Source organism: Pongo abelii, chromosome 10 (assembly GCF_028885655.2).
Source record: "Pongo abelii isolate AG06213 chromosome 10, NHGRI_mPonAbe1-v2.0_pri, whole genome shotgun sequence".
Taxonomy (NCBI): Eukaryota; Metazoa; Chordata; class Mammalia; order Primates; family Hominidae; genus Pongo; species Pongo abelii.
Genome location: NC_071995.2, coordinates 11703179 through 11722789, shown reverse-complemented (window position 1 = coordinate 11722789; position 19611 = coordinate 11703179). Strand labels below are relative to the sequence as shown.

The following is a 19611-nucleotide window of genomic DNA, read 5'->3' as shown; positions in this document are numbered from 1 at the left end:
TATGATCACGATGGAAACAATTTAGATTTTAATGGAACTAAACCTCCCGAATAAGAAAGACAAAGCAAATAGCACATTTTGTGGGCAAGGTTAGATTTCTAAAGAGAGGGTTTTAGGACCAAATTGTCAAACAGAGGTAAGACCTCAGATCTTCTGTCACACTTGAGTGAGTGATGATGGAGTTTGAAGGTTATAGTTCTATAACCAAAACTATATTCACGGATAGGGATTAAATGGTGGAATTCCTTAGAAGCACCAGATTCAGTTTTGTTTCCATGGGAATAAAAGTTCTTCAATGTTTGATAAACTTGTAAGTACTGTTTTACTCTTTGATCTTTTAAAGATTGTTATAAATGATTTCCAATTTCATCCATGTCCCTACAAAGGACATGAACTCATCATTTCTTATGGCTGCATAGTATTCCATGGTGTAGATGTGCCACATTTTCTTAATCCAGTCTATCATTGTTGGACATTTGGGTTGGTTCCAAGTCTTTGCTATTGTGAATAATGCGGCAATAAACATACTGTGCATGTGTCTTTATAGCAGCATGATTTATAGTCCTTTGGGTATATACCCAGTAATGGGATGGCTGGGTCGAATGGAATTTCTAGTTCTAGATCCCTGAGGAATCATCATTCTCAGTAAACTATCGCAAGAACAAAAAACCAAACACCGCATATTCTCACTCATAGGTGGGAATTGAACAATGAGAACACATGGACACAGGAAGGGGAACATCACACTTCAGGGACTGTTGTGGGTTGGGGGGAGGGGGGAGGGATAACATTGGGAGATATACCTAATGCTAGATGACGAGTTGGTGGGTGCAGTGCACCAGCATGGCACATGTATACATATGTAACTTACCTGCACATTGGGCACATGTACCATAAAACCTAAAGTATAATAATAATAATAATAATAATAATAATAATAATTACAATAAAAGAAAAAAAAAAGATTGTTATAAATGAAGAAGTCTTGATTTCTGCTTATAAAAACAGTAAAATTTAAATCATGGAATAGAATGGTGGAGCTGTGGTTGAGACACTATATTTTATTAATTGTAATGACATTTTCAGATCCAGTGCTGCTCACTGAATTTCCCTATGAGGTGAGTTTGTGGTGATGACCCAGCAACAGACAAGCTACTATCCAAAAAAAGCTACTCACATCAAATCAATTTCCAGTTTCTTCCAAGTTGCAGGAGAATGCCTAGACCATGATTTTAATCTTTTTTGTGACCTAAGTATTACAAAAAGAAGAAAATTGTGACCATTTTCATGTCAGGTATACTAAAAATTTATAAAAACTCCTTTTTAAAGAACTTGTGAGTAGCTTCACTATGCCTGGCTAACAATTTATTATAGAGGGAGTTTCAGTGTGTTGCACAGGCTGATCTTGAACTCCGGGCTGCTCCTGCCCCAGCCTTACAAAATGTTGGGATTATGGGTGTGAGCCACCCTGCCTGGCCAATAAAGAGACTTATTGAAAATATTAAGTTGAATATGCAAGAAGGGATACAAATTAATGAAAGTGGTCAATATGTGCATAATTGTAAATGAATGTTTACTGTATAAAATAATAATGTCTTGTTGGGGTGATTATATAATTGATAAGACATATGCAAATGGCAAAAAATAGACGAGGTAAAGGTGACAGGAGTAAATTTAGTTAAAGTAGTTTTTGAACTTTTCTATGTCTATGAGGAGATTTTAATGACCCTGTAATTCTACCCAAAGGTATATATACAGAGGAATTGCATCAAATCATATATGAAAGAATTCTCTAGTAGAATTATTCATAACTTCAAAAAAGAAGCTGACCAAATGTATATTAAGGATGGGTGAATCATTACATTAATTCCATACAATGGAACAATATAGAGAAATGAAAAAAAATCACATGTACTTGCAACTATGTGACTAAATTTCAGAAACATAATGTTGAGTCCAAGAAGCCACAAACAAGACGAACATGTAGGATTGCACCTACACGGAGTTCAAAGCAGGCCAGACCAAGCTATGCAGTTTAGGGTTGCATACCTAGTTGGTAAAGTATAAAGAAAATTAAGGAAATAATCAATATAAATTATGGATATTGCTTATCTCAGGAGATGCGAAGAAGGGTTTAGGGGCTTGGAAAGTGGCATGGAGGTGGACCTAGGCTGTTTTTGGTGTTCCTTGTCTTGCTCCACGTAATGGTTACTTGAATGTTTATGATACACTGCGGTATTTCCCATTTTTGTTTTGGTTCATTTCTAAGTGTGCATTATAATTTTAATATAAAAAGTTTTAATTAGGAGAAACATCTCATAGAAATTATTATTACTTGTCTCATTATATACTGAGGGGAAAAATAAACTATTTGTATACATTCTTATACAACTCTAAGAGAGTTGAAGTAAGAACTTTCTTATTTAGTTGCAACATGAGGAAATTTGAGATGATGTTATCTGCCACCCCCAGATCTTTCCAAAGGATTTCTTCTAACCTTAATTATCCACCTCACAGGAACAAACCTTTGCCATTCCCCGTCTATTTTTTCTTTTGGCTCCTGAATTCCTGACACAACAAGGTTGTACATATTTCCCACACTCTTGGTTTAGCAGAGTTCTTTTATCAGTTATGTTTTTCTGCAAGAAAAACCCTCCAAAACTACATTAGATATTTATATCTCTCATGTCTTTGGATTTTGTTTTTCTAAATGGGTTTGTTGGATGGCTCTGGTGACTTGAGATGGGCCAAATTCTGCATCTTGGAGGTCGTTAGAGTTTGGCCAATTTAGTCTGGATCAGGTGGGGGCAATCTGCCTTCATTAGTTTCTGATTCTCCTTCTGGGAACAGTGTACTAGCCAGGTGATATTCTCATAGTAAACGGAAAGAGGAAGAACACCCAGTATGGAAGCCGTCTCAAATTTCTATGCAAAATGTATTAATTTTCTGTTCATCAAAGTAAGTTAAATGATTGAACTCCAAGTTCAAGGGAAAGATAGTCAGTCTTCGTGTGATGGGAGGATACTGCAAGATTATATATCAAAGGGTCTGGTACTCTGGAATACTTATAAAATTGCTGAACATTTTAATTAAATAATAAATATTTAAAAATTTAACTTGAGAGAAACTTTACCAAAGGCCTAAGAATTAGAGATATGTTTGATAAATAAACATTATTTGTGGGCTGAAAACCTTGAGTAGGAAAATAGGACTAACTTCACCTGGACAACCTCCTGGAAACTGATTTTTTATTTTGGAAATCATGAGAAAATAATTCGTTCCATTCATAAGTGGTGTGCACATGTGTGTGTTTGTGTGTGTGTTTATGAGCTTGCGAATAATGAAGTTACACAAAAGTGTTAGCAGCAACCAGATCTTATGGAATATTGGCCTGCCTGTGGTTCTCAAGTAAATCTTAGATGCTTTTGATAAAAAAAGTTTGGATTCTGTGTATTTAAATCTGGTATTTAAAAAAGTCCATATTGGTGATGATCTTAGTTATGATCAAGCTCTCTAAGATTTTAGACATTTACTATATGATCTACATATTGGGTTATAAAACTTCCTAAACAACTGAAGTCACTAAAGACAAATGATGGAGAGGTTACACAAGGAAAAACTGCAAACACTGAAAGTGAGTATGTCCTTGTTTGCATACTAGCAAATGAGAATTCAGGTTTCATGTCAACTTCAGTATGAATAATTCCAGCCTATAACAAGAACAGACGGTGAATGAATGAGTTAATTTGACTTGTTTTGAAAATAAAAATGTTTTCCATAAAGAGAGCATTGAACTTACCCATTAGCATGCCATGGTGATTTCTGGCTTGACACTGGTCACAACAATTAAAAGTAAAAAGAATGTCACAGCACATTCACAAATCAGGTGCATATAGAATTTAAGGTCAGGATATTCAAGCAATCACAACCACTGACACTATACCAGCATTTTAAAAATTTCTTTTTGTCTGATCAGACATGATAACTTTTCTGCCCATCATTTTTTCCATTCTAATAGTGGTTATATTTGTTATTGGAAATTTTGCTAATGGCTTCATAGCATTGGTAAATTCCATTGAGTGGGTCAAGAGACAAAAGATCTCCTTTGCTGACCAAATTCTCATTGCTCTGGCGGTCTCCAGAGTTGGTTTGCTCTGGGCATTATTACTACATTGGTATGCAACTGAGTTGAATCTAGCTTTTTATAGTGTAGAAGTAAGAATTACTGCTTATAATGTCTGGGCAGTAACCAACCATTTCAGCAACTGGCTTGCTACTAGTCTCAGCATGTTTTATTTGCTCAAGATTGCCAATTTCTCCAACCTTATTTTTCTTCGCATAAAGAGGAGAGTTAAAAGTGTCATTCTGGTGATACTGTTGGGGCCTTTACTGTTTTTGGTTTGTCATCTTTTTGTGATAAACATGAATGAGATTGTATGGACAAAAGAATATGAAGGAAATTTGACTTGGAAGATCAAATTGAGGAATGCAGTGTTCCTTTCAAATATGACTCTAACCATGCTAGCAAACTTTGTACCCCTCACTCTGACCCTGATATCTTTTCTGCTGTTAATCTGTTCTCTGTGTAAACATCTCAAGAAGATGCAGCTCCATGGCAAAGGATCTCAAGACCCCAGCACCAAGGTCCACATAAAAGCTTTGCAAACTGTGACCTGCTTTCTCCTGTTATGTGCCATTTACTTTCTGTCCATGATCATATCAGTTTATAATTTTGGGAGGCTGGAAAAGAAACCTGTCTTCATGTTCTGCCAAGCTATTACATTCAGCTATCCTTCAACCCATGCATTCATCCTGATTTGGGGAAACAAGAAGCTAAAGCAGATTTTTCTTTCAGTTTTGTGGCATGTGAGGTACTGGGTGAAAGACAGAAGCCTTCGTCTCCATAGATTCACAAGAGGGGCATTGTGTGTCTTCTAGCAGAAAAACTGGTGGTGTATGAAACATTTCTTACTGGGTTTTCTGTAATATATGTATATGAATAATTTCCAAATGTATACCTAGAAAAGTCTTTTACCTAAAGTTAGTCTAGAAAAGTATACATATATATAGATGTGTGCGTGTATGTGTGTGTATGTGTGTATGAAAAACTGAAGAACATTGACAATAACACGCTTTTTATTGTTTTTTCACAAAAACTGCCAAATTATAGAAAATGACAAAAATTCCTCAGAATTATGAAGCCGTGTTTATTTCATACATGTATTTTATATTTCATTTGAAGAATTTATATCTATTTATAATTATTAAGAACTAACAGCTTATCTCTGGAAAAATATTGCTCTTTTCTATTGTTATTTGAATGACACAAATATGCTACAGTGTGCTTATAATCTGTTGTTTTAACCTATAACTTTTTGATAATAAGGTCGTTCAATTCTTAATCACTAATGAGGATGTATCTTCAGGGTTTTATTCCATTATGAATTCTTATTTTATGTTTAGTAAAAAGCAATCAGAATTGTTACAAAACAATGAACAGAATAAAATTTGAGTGACAAGTATACGTAGAGTAAATTTCATGTATGTGTACCATAAACAGTACTGAGGAATATTAGATTTAATACAAGTATGTGAATAACTTAGAAAAAAATCTCTTCTATAAGAGGGATGAAAAATCATGATCATGATCTTGATTGCTATTATCAGCTTCCATATGCAGTTAGAAAAGTCATTTCTTCCAGCTTTTGAATTAAAGAAAAACTTTTTTTGAAATTGAGCTCTGATGTAATTTTAGTATTTTTTCTAAAGCACTTCTAAGCCCCTGAATTGCTAATTATATCCTTATCTTCCATTTTTAAAATTCCTTCCAAACTTCAGATAAGAGAACTCCAATCTTCCGTTTTCTAAAAAAAAATCTATCAATGTGGAAATAGTATGAAAATTATGGAAAATAATTCAGTGCACCTTTTTGTAAATGTTGAAATAGTATCTATGAAATCTATGTATTAATTATAGGATTTGACCTAGTGTAATTTTGTTGTCAATGATTAAATGGAATTGTCTTGACATATTCATTAATAGGAAGTTCTGTTATAAGAAGGAAATGTACAGTCTTGTTTACAGCTAAATTCTACATGACTGTATTAATTCTTGGTGTTACGAAATTTTAACAATGTTGTTCAAACCTTAAGATAAATCATCCCCACACCTGATTCATGTATTTTTTAAAATCATGTATCTTCCTCAGTACAATGTAAGAACCATAAAAGAAGAGATCCTGTCTGTCAGCCTTTCTGTTGACTCCCAGGACCTAGAACCCAGCACAAAGAATAGATGGTCAAAAATGATATTTTAATGAACAAATAAATGGGTGGATAAAATGGGTAAGCTGATGTGGTAAACCAATGAAAAGGAAACTCATCATAAAATCTGCAGTTGAATGAATTCTCCTGTTCTGGTCTCAGGTTGAGGTTGAAGGCTTGTCCAAGCAGAAACCTTCCTCAGAGGAAAAGTTTGGCTATTCCACAATTTTAGGGGAAATATCACAATAATATAGTCTTGATGCAGCTGTATCAGGTGTCTGAATTGGAGACAACGTTAGATGCCACTATTGCAATATTTTTAAAAAGCATATCAAAGACTTTGGTCTATTTGCATATGTATTTTTTTCTATTGTGAATTATATATTCGTATTCTGATATTTTCTAGTTGTTTATCATATAAAAAGGCGTTTCATTTAAAAAAACTGAGTTAGTAACCAGCTACTTTACTAAAATGTTTTTAACGTAATACCTGATATTAAAGTGATGATATTTATATGGAAGACAATTTCAAGACAAAAATGGCAGGGTCGTGGAAATTGAGACAAGAGCCAATGTGAAACAATGTGTGGTGATGTCTTGTATGACTCTGCTGGTAGCCACTTCACAGTGAGGTGAGAGAGACGGCATGATGGTCATCAGATGCATGCATTTGACTCCCAGCACTTTTCCAGAAGGGCTACAAAGGGAAACCACAGCTGGCATTAGTTCATGGAAGAGAGAGAGGAGGGAGAATGTATCTGCTCAGCTGTTGTTAGTCTTCTGTTTCCCCTTGGCCAGGGTTTCCCTGAGTTAGAACTACCATCTCTGTTGTTCTGTCTTACATCATCCAGTCCGTTGGTGGAGGTTATGAAAGTCAGACTTCATGGCCACAGTGTGGTGTTCCATTCCAGTCCCAAATGGAAGGATGATTTGGATCAGGCAAGGTGCTGACCGGGGGAACAGGAGATAGTGAAGGGAATCTGAGGCAGCACATGTCTGTGTCCAATGCAGTACAATCCCTTTGCCACTGAGATGTGCTCATGCCCTCCAGTCATGGCTGGCTTTATGAGCGTATGACTTGCACAGTTGTACAGGGTTTTGTGCTTATAGGGGCTTGTGCTTAGAGGGACTCTATGCTTGGATTAATGTTCTGCACTTGCTGTTTGGTTTTTCAGACAGAGGATACTCCTCTGCTGAAGAGGGAATGCTCTTGCACTAATTCCATAGGGATTTGCTCTCCCCTCTCCTACAGACTTGTCAGAGATGTGCACAGAGTCCTATAATGCCCACTGTGCATGCCTCTACCAGCTTTGAATTCCGCTGGATCATCTGGCACAGTGGCCAGAGCAGCTTGGACCAGAGCTTATATCTTCTGTAGAGCCCTCTTTTGTTCTGGGTTCCACTTGAGACCAGTAGCCTTTAGAAACTTCATTTGTGAGTCAGAGCAGTATTCTCAAATGTGGAATATGTTGTCTCCAAAATCCCAATAGGCCCCCAAAACATCGTGTCTCTTTTGTAGTGATAGGAAATACATATAGAGAGTAACATGCCATTTACTGTAAAAAAGATTGTCTCAGTATGTGGACTAGGGACACTGAACGCTTTAAAACATCACCTATGTTGTCGGTCCCTGAATCTTCTCTGATTTATCTCTTTTCTTCTGTTATTTTACTTCTGCTCAATGTTATAGTGTTTTACTATACTTAAGATACTTGCCACTTCCTGATTATTGTACCAACTAATATATTATTATTATTGGTATTATTTTGAGACAGGGTCTTGTTCTGTCCCTGAGGCTGGAATGCAGTGGCAGGATCACAGCTCATTGCAGCCTCAACCTTCTGGGCACAAGTGATTCTCCCACTTTGGCATTGCTGGCAGCTGGGACTGCAGGGGCACACCACCATGACTGGCTAATTTTTGTATTTTTTGTAGGGCCGGGATGTCACCATGTTACCCAGGCTGGTCTCAAACTCCTGGGCTCAAGTGATCTGCCTGTGTCGGCCTCCTAAAGTGCTGGGATTACAGCCATATGCCACAGGGCCCGGTCTGTAATATTATCAATATATTAAACTGGCAGGATGTTTTAAAAAATGTAAATTAAAATGAGAACAGAAGTGACATAGCCCTGACATACAATAGTGAAGCAGTGCTATTATTCTTACAAGGCAAATAGTTTTGATTTTCCCTCATAATGGGTGTAGATTAAGAACCAGTCACCAAATCATGAGCCCCGTAAAAAGTACCAGAAGCTCTGCTCTGCTCAGTGAAGATAGCACATCCTGGAAAGCATTTGTGTATGTTGATTTAAGTTTATGGTAGTCTGCATTGATTCTATAACCCTCCTGGTTTTGGTAGAGGCCAGATAGGTTTAGTGAATCAGGTTATAGAAAGGACTACCATCCCCTGTAACTTGCAAGTGTTTTGTCATGGCAGTGACCAATTCCATTCTTTAGGGAATGTGGTTATTATATTTTATATATTTTGTTGCCAGTGGAGGAGAATTTCAGAGGCTTTCCCTTGGTCCTGCTATAATAATGTCCCTTACTCTACAGTTCAGGAAGAATGTGAGAGTCCTGCCAGCTGCCGTACGTATCCATTTCAATTACACATTCAGGAAGAGGTAATAACTACAAACTGATTAGCTCCACCTTGGGATGGACATGAGCCGAAGCTCTAGGTAGCATCTGACCTTCAAGAACTCCCACTGCTGGCTGGATGTGATGGCTCATGCCTGTAGTCCTAGTACTTTGGGAGGCCAAGGTGGGAAGATCCCTTGAGAGGAGGAGTTCCCTGTGCAGCATATGGAAACTCCGTCTCTACAAAAAATTTAAAAAATTAACTGGCATGGTGGTACATGCCTATAGTTCCAAGTACTTCAGAAGCTGAGGCAGGAGGATTGCTTGAGCCCAGGAGTTCCAGGCTGCAGTGTGCTATGATCGTGCCACTGTACTCCAGCTTGGGTAATAGAGGGAGATGCTGTCTATTAGAAAAAAAAAAGTGCAAGTTCTCACTGGTGTCAAATATCAAGAAAAACAGTATCAAATCAATAATTAACAATCTTTGGTTCCTGCCTATAGCAAACAGGTAAAATTGAAAGTAGTTACACAAATAGCATATTAACTCCTAACAAAACTAACCAAAGAAAGTTTTATTATCATCTCCTTTTTGTTGTTGTTATTTTGAGATGGAGTTTCGCTCTGTCTTTCAGGCTAGAGTGCAGTGGCGTGATCTCGACTAACTATAACCTTCGCCTTCTGGGTTCAAATGATTCTCCTGCTGCAGTCACCGAGTGGCTGGGATTATAGGTGCGTGCCTCCACCACCTGGCTAATTTTTATATTTTTAGTGGAGACAGGGTTTCACCATGTTGGCCATACTGGATTTGAACTCCTGACCGCAGGTGATCCATCTGCCTTGGCCTCCCAAAGTGCTGGGATTACAGCCATGAGCCACCGCGCCCGCTTTTTATAGGTGATTATACTGAAGCAGGAGTAGTTGGAAAATGGAGTCTCAGAGCACAGCTATACCAAGCAGGGAATCTGGTTTCCTGTCCTGGCAGTCTGACTCCAAGATCCCCTCTTAGAAACAGTTATGCTATAAAAACTGAAAAGAAACAAAATCCAGGATTGGAGACTGATTTTAACATCTATTCATCATAAATCAATAAGTAATCAAAAATAAATAGAGAAAAGTAAAAGTGAATATTCATACACAGAGAAGTGTAAATTCTTCTGTGGAAAACATGTTTTTTTAAGTGCCCAAGGAATAGTTATAAAATTGTTGAGGTTTTTCTTTTTTCTTTTTCTTTTTTTTTTGAGACGGAGTCTCACTCTGTCACCCAGGCTAGAGTGCAGTGGTGGCATCTCGGCTCACTGCAAGCTCCGCCTCCCGGGTTCACACCATTCTCCGGCCTCAGCCTCCTGAGTAGCTGAGACTACAGGCTCCCGCCACCATGCCCGGCTAATTTTGGTTTTGTATTTTTAGTAGAGACGGGGTTTCACAGTGTTAGCCAGGAAGGTCTCGATCTCCTGACCTCGTGATCAGCCCGCCTCGGCCTCCCAAAGTGCTGGGATTACAGGCGTGAGCCACTGTGTCCGGCCAAAATAGTTGAGTATTTTAATTAAATAACTAATATTTAAGTATTCTCAAGAGAATAATTTAGTTAAAGGCCTAAGCCTTAGAGATTAAGTTTGATAAACATTGAAAATGGGCCGAAAGGCCCGAGTAAAAAAATTAATTTTCATTTTAGAAATTATAGGACAGTAATTTTTCCAAACCATGAGGGGGGTGTGTGTGTGTGTGTGTGTGTGTGTGTGTGTGTGTGTGAATGTGTTTGTGTTAATGAGCTTGTTAACAATAATTTGTACAAAATTATTAGTTAGCAGTAACCAGTTTTTAAGGAATATTGGCCTTCCTGGGCTTCCCAAGAAAACCTTGGATGTTTTGGTAGGAAAAGTTGGGATTCACTCTCCATAAATCTGGCATTGAAAAAATGAATCAACAGTGGTCGTGATTCTAGTTTTGACCAAGCTACATATAACACTGTAGTCATCCAATGTATGATTTATGTATTAGGTTGGAAAATTTCCCTAACAATTCACATTGCTGAACGCAGATTATGGAGACATTAGACAAGGAAAAAATTGCAAAATGGTGATTAAGTATATGACTTGATTTGCATGCTAGCAAATGAGAATTCAGCTTTCACATCAACATCAGTATGAAAAATTTTATCTTATAACAAGCATATAGTATTCGAATAGGAGTTAATTTGAGCTGTTTTGGAAATTATCATGTTTTCCATTAAGACAGCCTTGAACTCATTCAATAGCATTCCCCGGTGCTTTCCTGTTTGACATTAGCCAGAGAATTTAAAAGGAACAAGAAAGTTACTGCAAAGTCAGAAATCAGGAGCACATAGAAATTAAGGTCAGGACCTTAAAGGGAATCTTGTCCATTGATATTAGGCCTGCCTTAAAAAAATTCGGACATCGTATGTTTACTACTCATCATTATTTTCCATAACAGTAATAGTAGAGTTCGTATTTTCCCATGGGCACCTTCATTAGGCTTATAGACTGTTTTGATATTTCAACATATTATTTTCTTTGAGTCCTTTTAATGAGTTGTTAAACAGTGCTAAAATTTGCCTTACAGTATATTGTTAACTAATCATATTTTCCCAAAGTCATTTGACATAATGTTTGGTTAAAGGAAATATGTCTAGTACAATTACACTCTAGGATTGTAATCCTTGAATTGTAAATCAGTGCAATTACTTTGAGTATGGCATTATCTGATTAGGATGATGAATCACATCTGAAGACCCACTATTGCACTCTTATCAGAATACATATACACAGACATGCATATCACTGAGTTTTAATTGCTAAAGTTGAGAAGTCTCTCAAATGTCCATCGGTGCTCAGATGGATAAATAAATGATGGCATACTTGTACAATAGAATACTATACAGCAATCAAAATGAACCAACTAGAGAGACATTTACAAAGAATATAAATAAAAAGGAAAATGAACAAATTTGAACTACATAGATATGAGAGATATTAAGATGGAAAAATGATTCCGTATAATTCCATTTATATAAAGTTTACAAAAATATATTTTTAATGAATTGCAATTTATTACATTGTTGTCGAAATTCTAAAGTGAGACCTAAGAGTGATTATTGTAACAATTGGGATAGTAGGGACGGAGGAAACAAAAGGGAAATGATATCAACTAGAAGGCATATATGGGGAGTGTCTGGATTGCTGGTAAATTCTACTTTATGACCATGATGTGGTAACATGACTCTTAATGCTCTAATTTTTTCCTTTACTGTACATTTAGGCTTTATTACTTTGTATATATGTTATGTTTCACAGTAATGAAAATATTTAAAAAGCAGAATCATATAATGAATGAATATAAAATAAGCTGAAAAAACATATTCTTATAGACACCATGGTAATTAGAAATTTTGCTGAATAAAGAAGAATAGAGCATTATGATAGTAAGAAATCCAAGATAAAATTTTAAACTTAACTTTAATTTTAAAAAGGAAGAGATAAGCAAGAAGTCTACCTCCACACTCTTAAAGTTATTCTTATTTTGAAACATCAGATTTTGCACATCTATATTTTGCTAGACACCTTTTTTTCTTATTTCCAATTTAAATATTTATGGTTACAACATTTCAAAGTGGCAGAAATTAGTGAATTTCCAATATATTATAGTAATATAGATATTAAATATACAGGACAATTTTCTAAATTTATCCCTAAATGAAATAATTATACACATATTTTTACCATTCAAAGATTATAATACCATGCATGTGTACACATGTGTGAGGAAAAATATTTTGATACTACAAATTTTTGGAATATTAGAGAAGAATTAGTAGAAAGGTAATTTTGTTAAGGCATAAAACATATATAGTGTAACTACTTGGACTGCTATAATAAAATCACCCAGATATTGTGACAGTAGCTGAGAATGTAAATAAGCAGTCAAGAGAATTTAACTTGGTAATGATGCTATTAAAAGATGAAATGAAGCTTATTCACTCTATAATTGCAAAGAGTATTTGTGTAAGTTCATATGAAAGTGGAACAAAATTAAACAGCCAACAAGTGAGTATTCTTTGCTGGAGGTCAATTTTACTGTAATTTTTAGAATGTGGTAAATGAAAAAAAAATAGCAAGTAAATCATTGGAAATGTGTTGGTTTTATGTCAATCTTGATGAAATATTATGTGAGGGCATTTGTTTAGGCCTGATGTGGAGAATGATACAAGAATCGTGCCGGGCACAGGGGCTCATGCCTGTAATCCCAGCACTCTGGGAGGCTGAGGCTGGTGGATCACCTGAGGTCAGGATTTCCAGACCAGCCTGGCCAATATGGTGAAACCCCATCTCTACTAAAAATACAAAAATTAGCTGGGTGTGGTGGCGGGCACCTGTAATCCCAGCTACTTGGGAGGCCGAGGCAGGATAATCAATTGAATTAGGGAGGCAGAGGCTGCAGTGAGCCAAGATTGTGCCATTGAACTCCAGCCTAGGTGACAAGAGTGAAACTCCATGTCAAAAAAAAAAAAAAAAAAATCGTAAAATTCCATGAGAAGGAATAATAGTGTTCTCCCACCACCCTTACCTCTAGTACATTGAAAAGAGAACCAAATCACATTTATTAAATAACATTCTCCCTTTTAGCTGACATCATCATCGTTATTATCATCATCTACATTTACATCTATCTTATTAAATGATTTATTTTTGAAATATTTACATACATAATTTGGGCAACATTTATGTAATTTCTAAGAGATGACATTGTGGGAAAGTTACATTAGTAAACAGCAAAGTTCAAGTCAAGTTGAATACATTTAGATTTAGAAAGTTAAGTGTAGTGCAGTTTAAAATACATTGCTTAAGAAAACAATTATAGATAATATTAAACTAATCCAAGGAACACTATAAAAAGATTTTGATTTTAGTATAAGTAAAATTGCTTAATAAGAAAAATAAATAAACCATTTCATGATCAAGCTCTTATTTCTAAAGAGAGGATTTTAGAGCTAAATAAATCAAAGAAGTAAGCCCTCCCCAACATCTTCTGTGTTTCATGTAGGTAATGATGGAGTTCAAAGGCACAGAGCCCCATTTCTACAACATAAGCAAAGTGAAAATTAATTCATGGAATACAATGATGTAGCTGTGGTTGATGAACTATATTTTATCTATTGCAATGATATTTTGAAATCCACTGCTACTCATTGAGTTTCCTTTTGAGGAGATTTTGTGGCGAGGACCCAGCAACAGACAAGCTACTATCCCAAAAAAACTACTCACATGAACTTAATTTCCAGTTTCTTTCAAATTGAAGGTAAATTCCAAGATGAAGCTTTTATTCTTTTCTTTGACCAAAGTGTTGGGAAAAGAAGAAATTTGTTACCATTTTCATTTCTAACATACTAAAACAGAACACAAAATACCCAAAAATCAAAAACACTTTTAAAAAGAACATGGCATTAAGATTAGTTTGTTCAGTTTCCCTGTAGAAAATAATTTATGGAAAGATAATAAAAGATTATTCTGAACACTAAAACAAGAAGATTAAAAAATGAATTATCAATATTGAGAACCCAATACATAGAGTTAACTAGTTAGATGAAGTAGAAGAGATAATTAGTGAATTGGAAGATAGCTGCACAGAATGAAGCATAGAGAGAAAGAGATGGAAAATATAAGACTAGAGGGTAATAAATTCATGCTACAATTGGAATATGTAACATACTTCTGTAGTTCTGTAAGATTAGAGGAGAGAAAATAGAGCAAGAGAAAATACAAAGTTGTACTGAAAATACAAAGCTGAACATGCAAGAAGCAATAAAATTAATGACAATGAAAAATAAGTGTGTAATTCTAAAGAAATGTTGCCTGTAGAAAACAATAGTGTCTTGTTGGATTAATTGTATAATCGATAAGATATATGCAAATAGCAATAAAGAGATTGGAGATAAAGTGACAGGAATAAACTTAGTCAAACTATGTTTTGGGCTTTTCTATGTCTGTGAGTAGAATTTGAATATCGTAATCTAGGACCCTATAAATCTACACCCAGATATATATACACAAAGGAATTGTAGCAAATGATATGTGAAAGAATGAATGTTCATTGTAGCATTATTAATAATAGCTCAAAAATAAGGTGCCCAAATATATATCAAATAAAGATGGATAAATAATTACAGTAAAATCATAAAATGGAAAAATATAGAGAAGTGAAAATAAATGAATCACATGTACATGCAACTATGTGATTAAATTTCAGATACATAATGTTGAGTCCAGGAAGCCATGAATAAGGACACATAGGATTGCACCTATACACAGTTCAAAGCAGACCAAACCAAGCTATTGAGTTTAGGGTTGCATGCTTTGTTTGTAAAGTATAAAGAAAATAAAAAAAATGATCATTATAAATTATGGATGTTGCTTATCACAAGAGGTGTGAAGAAAGGAGTAGGGGATTGGAAAGTGGCATGGAGGTAAACCTAGGCTCTTAGCAATGTTCCATGTCTTGCCCTACGTAATGGTTACATGAGTGTTTATGACACATTGCTATGTTTTCCATTTTTGTTTTGGCCCATTTCTAAGTGTGTAGTCTAGTTATAATGTGAAAATTATTAATTAGGAGAAATGTTCCATGAAAATTATTATTACCCTGCTCATTATATACTGAAGGGAAAAATCCACTATTTGTATACATTCATGTATAACTCTAAGCGATTTTAAGTAGAAACTTTCTGATTTTAGTCGCAACTTTTGGAAATTTGACATGATGTTTCCTGCCAACCTCACATCTTTCAATAGGTTTTTCTTTTAGGTTTAATTATCGACTTCATATGACAAAACTTTGACATTCCCCAACTATTTTTCCCTTGAATCCTGAATTCCTGACACAAGTGTGGACATATTTCCCACACTCTTGGTTTAGCAGAATACCTATATCACTTATGTTTTTCTGCAAGAGAAAATCCTCCAAAACTACATTAGATATTTGTATCTCATTTGTCTTTGGATTTCATTTTTCTAAGCTGGGTTTGGTGGAGGGCTCTCGGTGACTAGAGAAGGGCCACGTACTGCATCTGGAAGATAGAGTTCTGCTGATTTAGGCTAGATCAGGCAGTGGCATTCTGACTCTGTTAGTTTCTCATTCTTCTTCTGGGAACAGTGTACTAGCCAGATGATGTCCTCATGGTAAATGGAAAAGAGCAAGAAACTCCAATGTGGATGCTATCTTAAATCTCTGTGTAAAGTCTACTAATTTCCTGTTCACTGAAGCAAGTTACAGGAGTGAATTCAGAGTCAAAGATCAAGGTAGTCACCCTGCCTGTGGTGGGAGGACACTGCAGGATTATGTGACAAAGAGTAGAGTACTTAGAAGTATTTACAAAATTGCTGAATATTTTAATTAAATAATTAATATTCTAACAAAAAACAGACTTGAGAGTAAATTTACCAAAGACCTAAGCATGAGAAACTCGTTTGATAAATATTATTCATTGTCTGACAACCCTGAGTGGGAACATAGGACTAATACCACCTGGATGACCTTCTGGAAACTCGTTTTTCATTTTGGGAATTATAAGAAAATAATTCCTTCCATACCCTAAGGGTGTGAGCGCATGTATGTCTGTCTGTTTAGGAGCTTATTAACAGTAATGTCATATAAATTTATTGGTGTTCAGAAACCAGATTTTAAGGTTTATCGGCCTCCCAGGGCTTTCCAAGATAACCTTGGATGATTTTGATAAAAGGTTTAGAATCTGGTATTTAAATGTGGCATAAAAATAAATCCATATTAGTATGATTGTAGTTATGACCAAGCTCCTTAAACAATTTAGACATTTACTGTATGATATATATATCGGGTTTTACAAACTTCCCTATGTAACAACTGAAGATGCTGGATACAAATTATGGAGAGGTTAAACAAGGAAGAAAATTGCAAAACAATGAAAAAGAATATGCCTTTATTTGCATACTAAGAGAATTCACTTTTCACTTCACCCTCAGTATAAAAAATTTCAGCATATAGCAAGACAGACAATATATGAAGAGGAGTGAATTTGAGCTGTTTTGAGAATAATATTTTCTACTTCTATAAAGGCAGCTTTGAACTCATCCATTAGCACATGCTGATGCTTTCCTGTTGACATTAGTCACATAATTTAAAGGCCCAAATGTTATTACACATTTAGTAATCAAGTGTTTATCGAAGTTAAGGTCTGGATATTAAAGGAATCACAACCAGTGTTATTAAGCCTGCATTTTTTCTTTCTCTTTTTTTGTTCAAACATGATGTGTGTTCTGCTCATCATTTTATCAATTCTGGTAGTGTTTGCATTTGTTCTTGAAAATGTTGCCAATGGCTTCATAGCTCTAGTTAATGTCATTGACTGGATTAAGACATGAAAGATTTCCTCAGCTGACCAAATTGTCACTGCTCTGGTGGTCTCCAGAATTGGTTTGCTCTGGGCCATGCGTGGTGGCTCACACCTGTAATCCCAGCACTTTGGGAGGCCAAGGAGGGCGGATCACGAGGTCAAGGGATGGAGACCATCCTGGCTAACATGGTGAAATCCCATCTCTACTAAAAATACAAAAAAAAATTAGCCAGGCGTGGCAGCTTGCGCCTCTATTCCCAGCTACTCTGGAGGCTGAGGCAGGAGAATGGTGTGAACCCAGGAGGCAAAATTTGCAGTGAGCCGAGATCGTGCCACTGCACTCCAGCTTGGGCAAAAGAGCAAGACTCCGTCTCAAAAAAAGAAAAAAAGATTGGTTTGTTCTGGGTCATATTATTATATTTGTATGCAACTGTGTTTAATTCACCTTTATATAGTTTAGAAGTAAGAATTGTTGCTTCTAATGTCTTGGCAACAATCAACCATTTCAGCATCTGGCTTGCTACTAGCCTCAGCATATTTTATTTGCTCAAGATTGCCAATTTCTCCAACCTTATTTTTCTCCACCTAAAGAAGAGAATTAAGAATGTTGCTTTGGTGATACTGTTGGGGTCTTTAGTATTTTTGATTTGTAATCTTTCTATGGTAACCATGGATGACAGTGTGTGGACAAAAGAATATGAAGGAAATGTGACTTGGAAGATCAAATTGAGGAATGCAATACACCTTTCAAACTTGACTGCAAGCACGCTAGCAAACCTCGTATCCTTCACTCTGACTCTAATATCTTTTCTGCTGTTAATCTGCTCTCCATGTAAACATCTCAAGAAGATGCAGCTCCATGGCAAAGGATCTCAAGATCTCAGCACCAAGGTCCACATAGAACCTTTGCAAACTGAGACCTCCTTCCTCATGTTATTTGCCATTTACTTTCTGTGTTAATCACATGAACTTGGAATCCTAGGACACAGCAGAGCAATCTTGTATTCCTACTTTGCCAAACTCTTGCAATCATGTAGGCTTCATTCCACTCATTCATCCTGATTATGAGAAGTAGGAAGCTAAAACAGACCTTTCTTTCAGTTTTGTGTCAGGTGACATTCTGAGTGAAAGAACAGAAACCCTCAACTCCATAGATTCACAAGGGGAGCATCGTGTGTCTTCTAGCTGAAAACAAACTGATGACATCTGGAACATTTTGTATTTCTATCAGTTTTTCCACAGTGTATGTATTTCAGTAATTTCAAAACAGATACCTAGAAAAGTCATATATATACACATATGTGTATATATATACATATGTATATGTATGTTTATATACATATGTGTATATACATATGTATGTTTATATACATATGTGTATATACATATGTATGTTATATACATATGTTTATGTATATAACATACATATATACATATGTATGTTATGTATACACAAACATATGTATATGTATATATGTATATACATATATACATATATATGTATGTGTCTATATATACATATAAGTGTGTATATATACATATATGTGTATATGTGTGCATGTGTATGAATAACAACATTGACCATAAATTATGAAGCCGAGTACATTTCACATATATATGTATGTTTATTATATGATAGTTTATTGTATGATATTTCACTTGAAGAATTTATTATCTCTATTTATAATTAAGAACATACAGCTTTTATCAGGAAATTATTGCTGTTTTCCATTGTAATTTGTACCACATATATGAACTTAACTATCACTGTTTGAACATCTAATTTTTTGGATGGTAAAGACATTCAACTCTAAATCAATGATGAGAATGTATCTTTGGGGTAGGTTTTATTTCATTATGAATTCTTATGTTGTTAGATAATGATGCACACAATTAAATTTGAGTGACAAACATACGTAGAGTAAATTTTGTGTATGTATACCAAAAACAGTACTAAAGAATACTAGATTTAAACCAGTATGTGAATAGCTTAGAAAGAAAAATCGTTTGTATAATAGGAATGAAGAAACATGATCATGATCATTTCAGTGCTGTTATAGTTTTTTATGTGTAGTTAGAAAAGAGATTTCTTCCACTTTTTAATTAAAGAAAGCCTTTTTTGAAGTTGACATCTCATGTCAAGTATTTCCATTCAATTTGCTTAGCCACCTCTGAGCCCCTGAATTTCCAATTATCTCCTTTGTCTCCCATTCCTAATATTCCTCAAAATAATTCAAATATTCCCTCTCTTAAAAAAAGCTAAATGTAAAGAGGGTATAGGAACTATAGATCATAACTGAATGAAACATTCTGCAAATATTAAAAATTATCTGTGAAATCTCTATATTGATGATAGGAAATGTATTAATGATATGTTTTATTGGGGGTG

At 35.3% G+C, this 19611-nt stretch overlaps 2 protein-coding genes across 2 annotated transcripts in view; both read left to right on the top strand.

The window, feature by feature from the left end:
* The first annotated feature begins 3978 nt into the window (after positions 1-3978).
* LOC100440863 (taste receptor type 2 member 30) overlaps positions 3979-19611 on the top strand; it is a 246589-nt gene continuing 230956 nt past the window's right edge. Inside the window, 2 exon segments of the mRNA XM_063712031.1 lie at positions 3979-4882; positions 4885-9571. Coding sequence (XP_063568101.1) covers positions 3979-4882; positions 4885-4907 — 927 coding nt within the window. The 3' untranslated portion in view covers positions 4908-9571.
* Positions 12614-18317, top strand: LOC103891983 (putative taste receptor type 2 member 33). The gene is made up of 2 exons (XM_054527802.1): positions 12614-12678; positions 17441-18317. Exons 1-2 carry the CDS (start codon positions 12614-12616, stop codon positions 18180-18182), a joined length of 807 nt encoding a protein of 268 aa, XP_054383777.1. The 3' UTR covers positions 18183-18317.

Bases quoted from the DNA above. Each gene is read 5' to 3' on its own strand.
- LOC103891983 (XM_054527802.1), top strand. From the start codon at position 12,614: ATGTGTGAGGAAAAATATTTTGATACTACAAATTTTTGGAATATTAGA. The intron at 12,679-17,440 runs GTAATTTTGTTA...CTAAAAATACAA, and splicing joins AGAGAAGAATTAGTAGAAAG to AAAAAAATTAGCCAGGCGTG.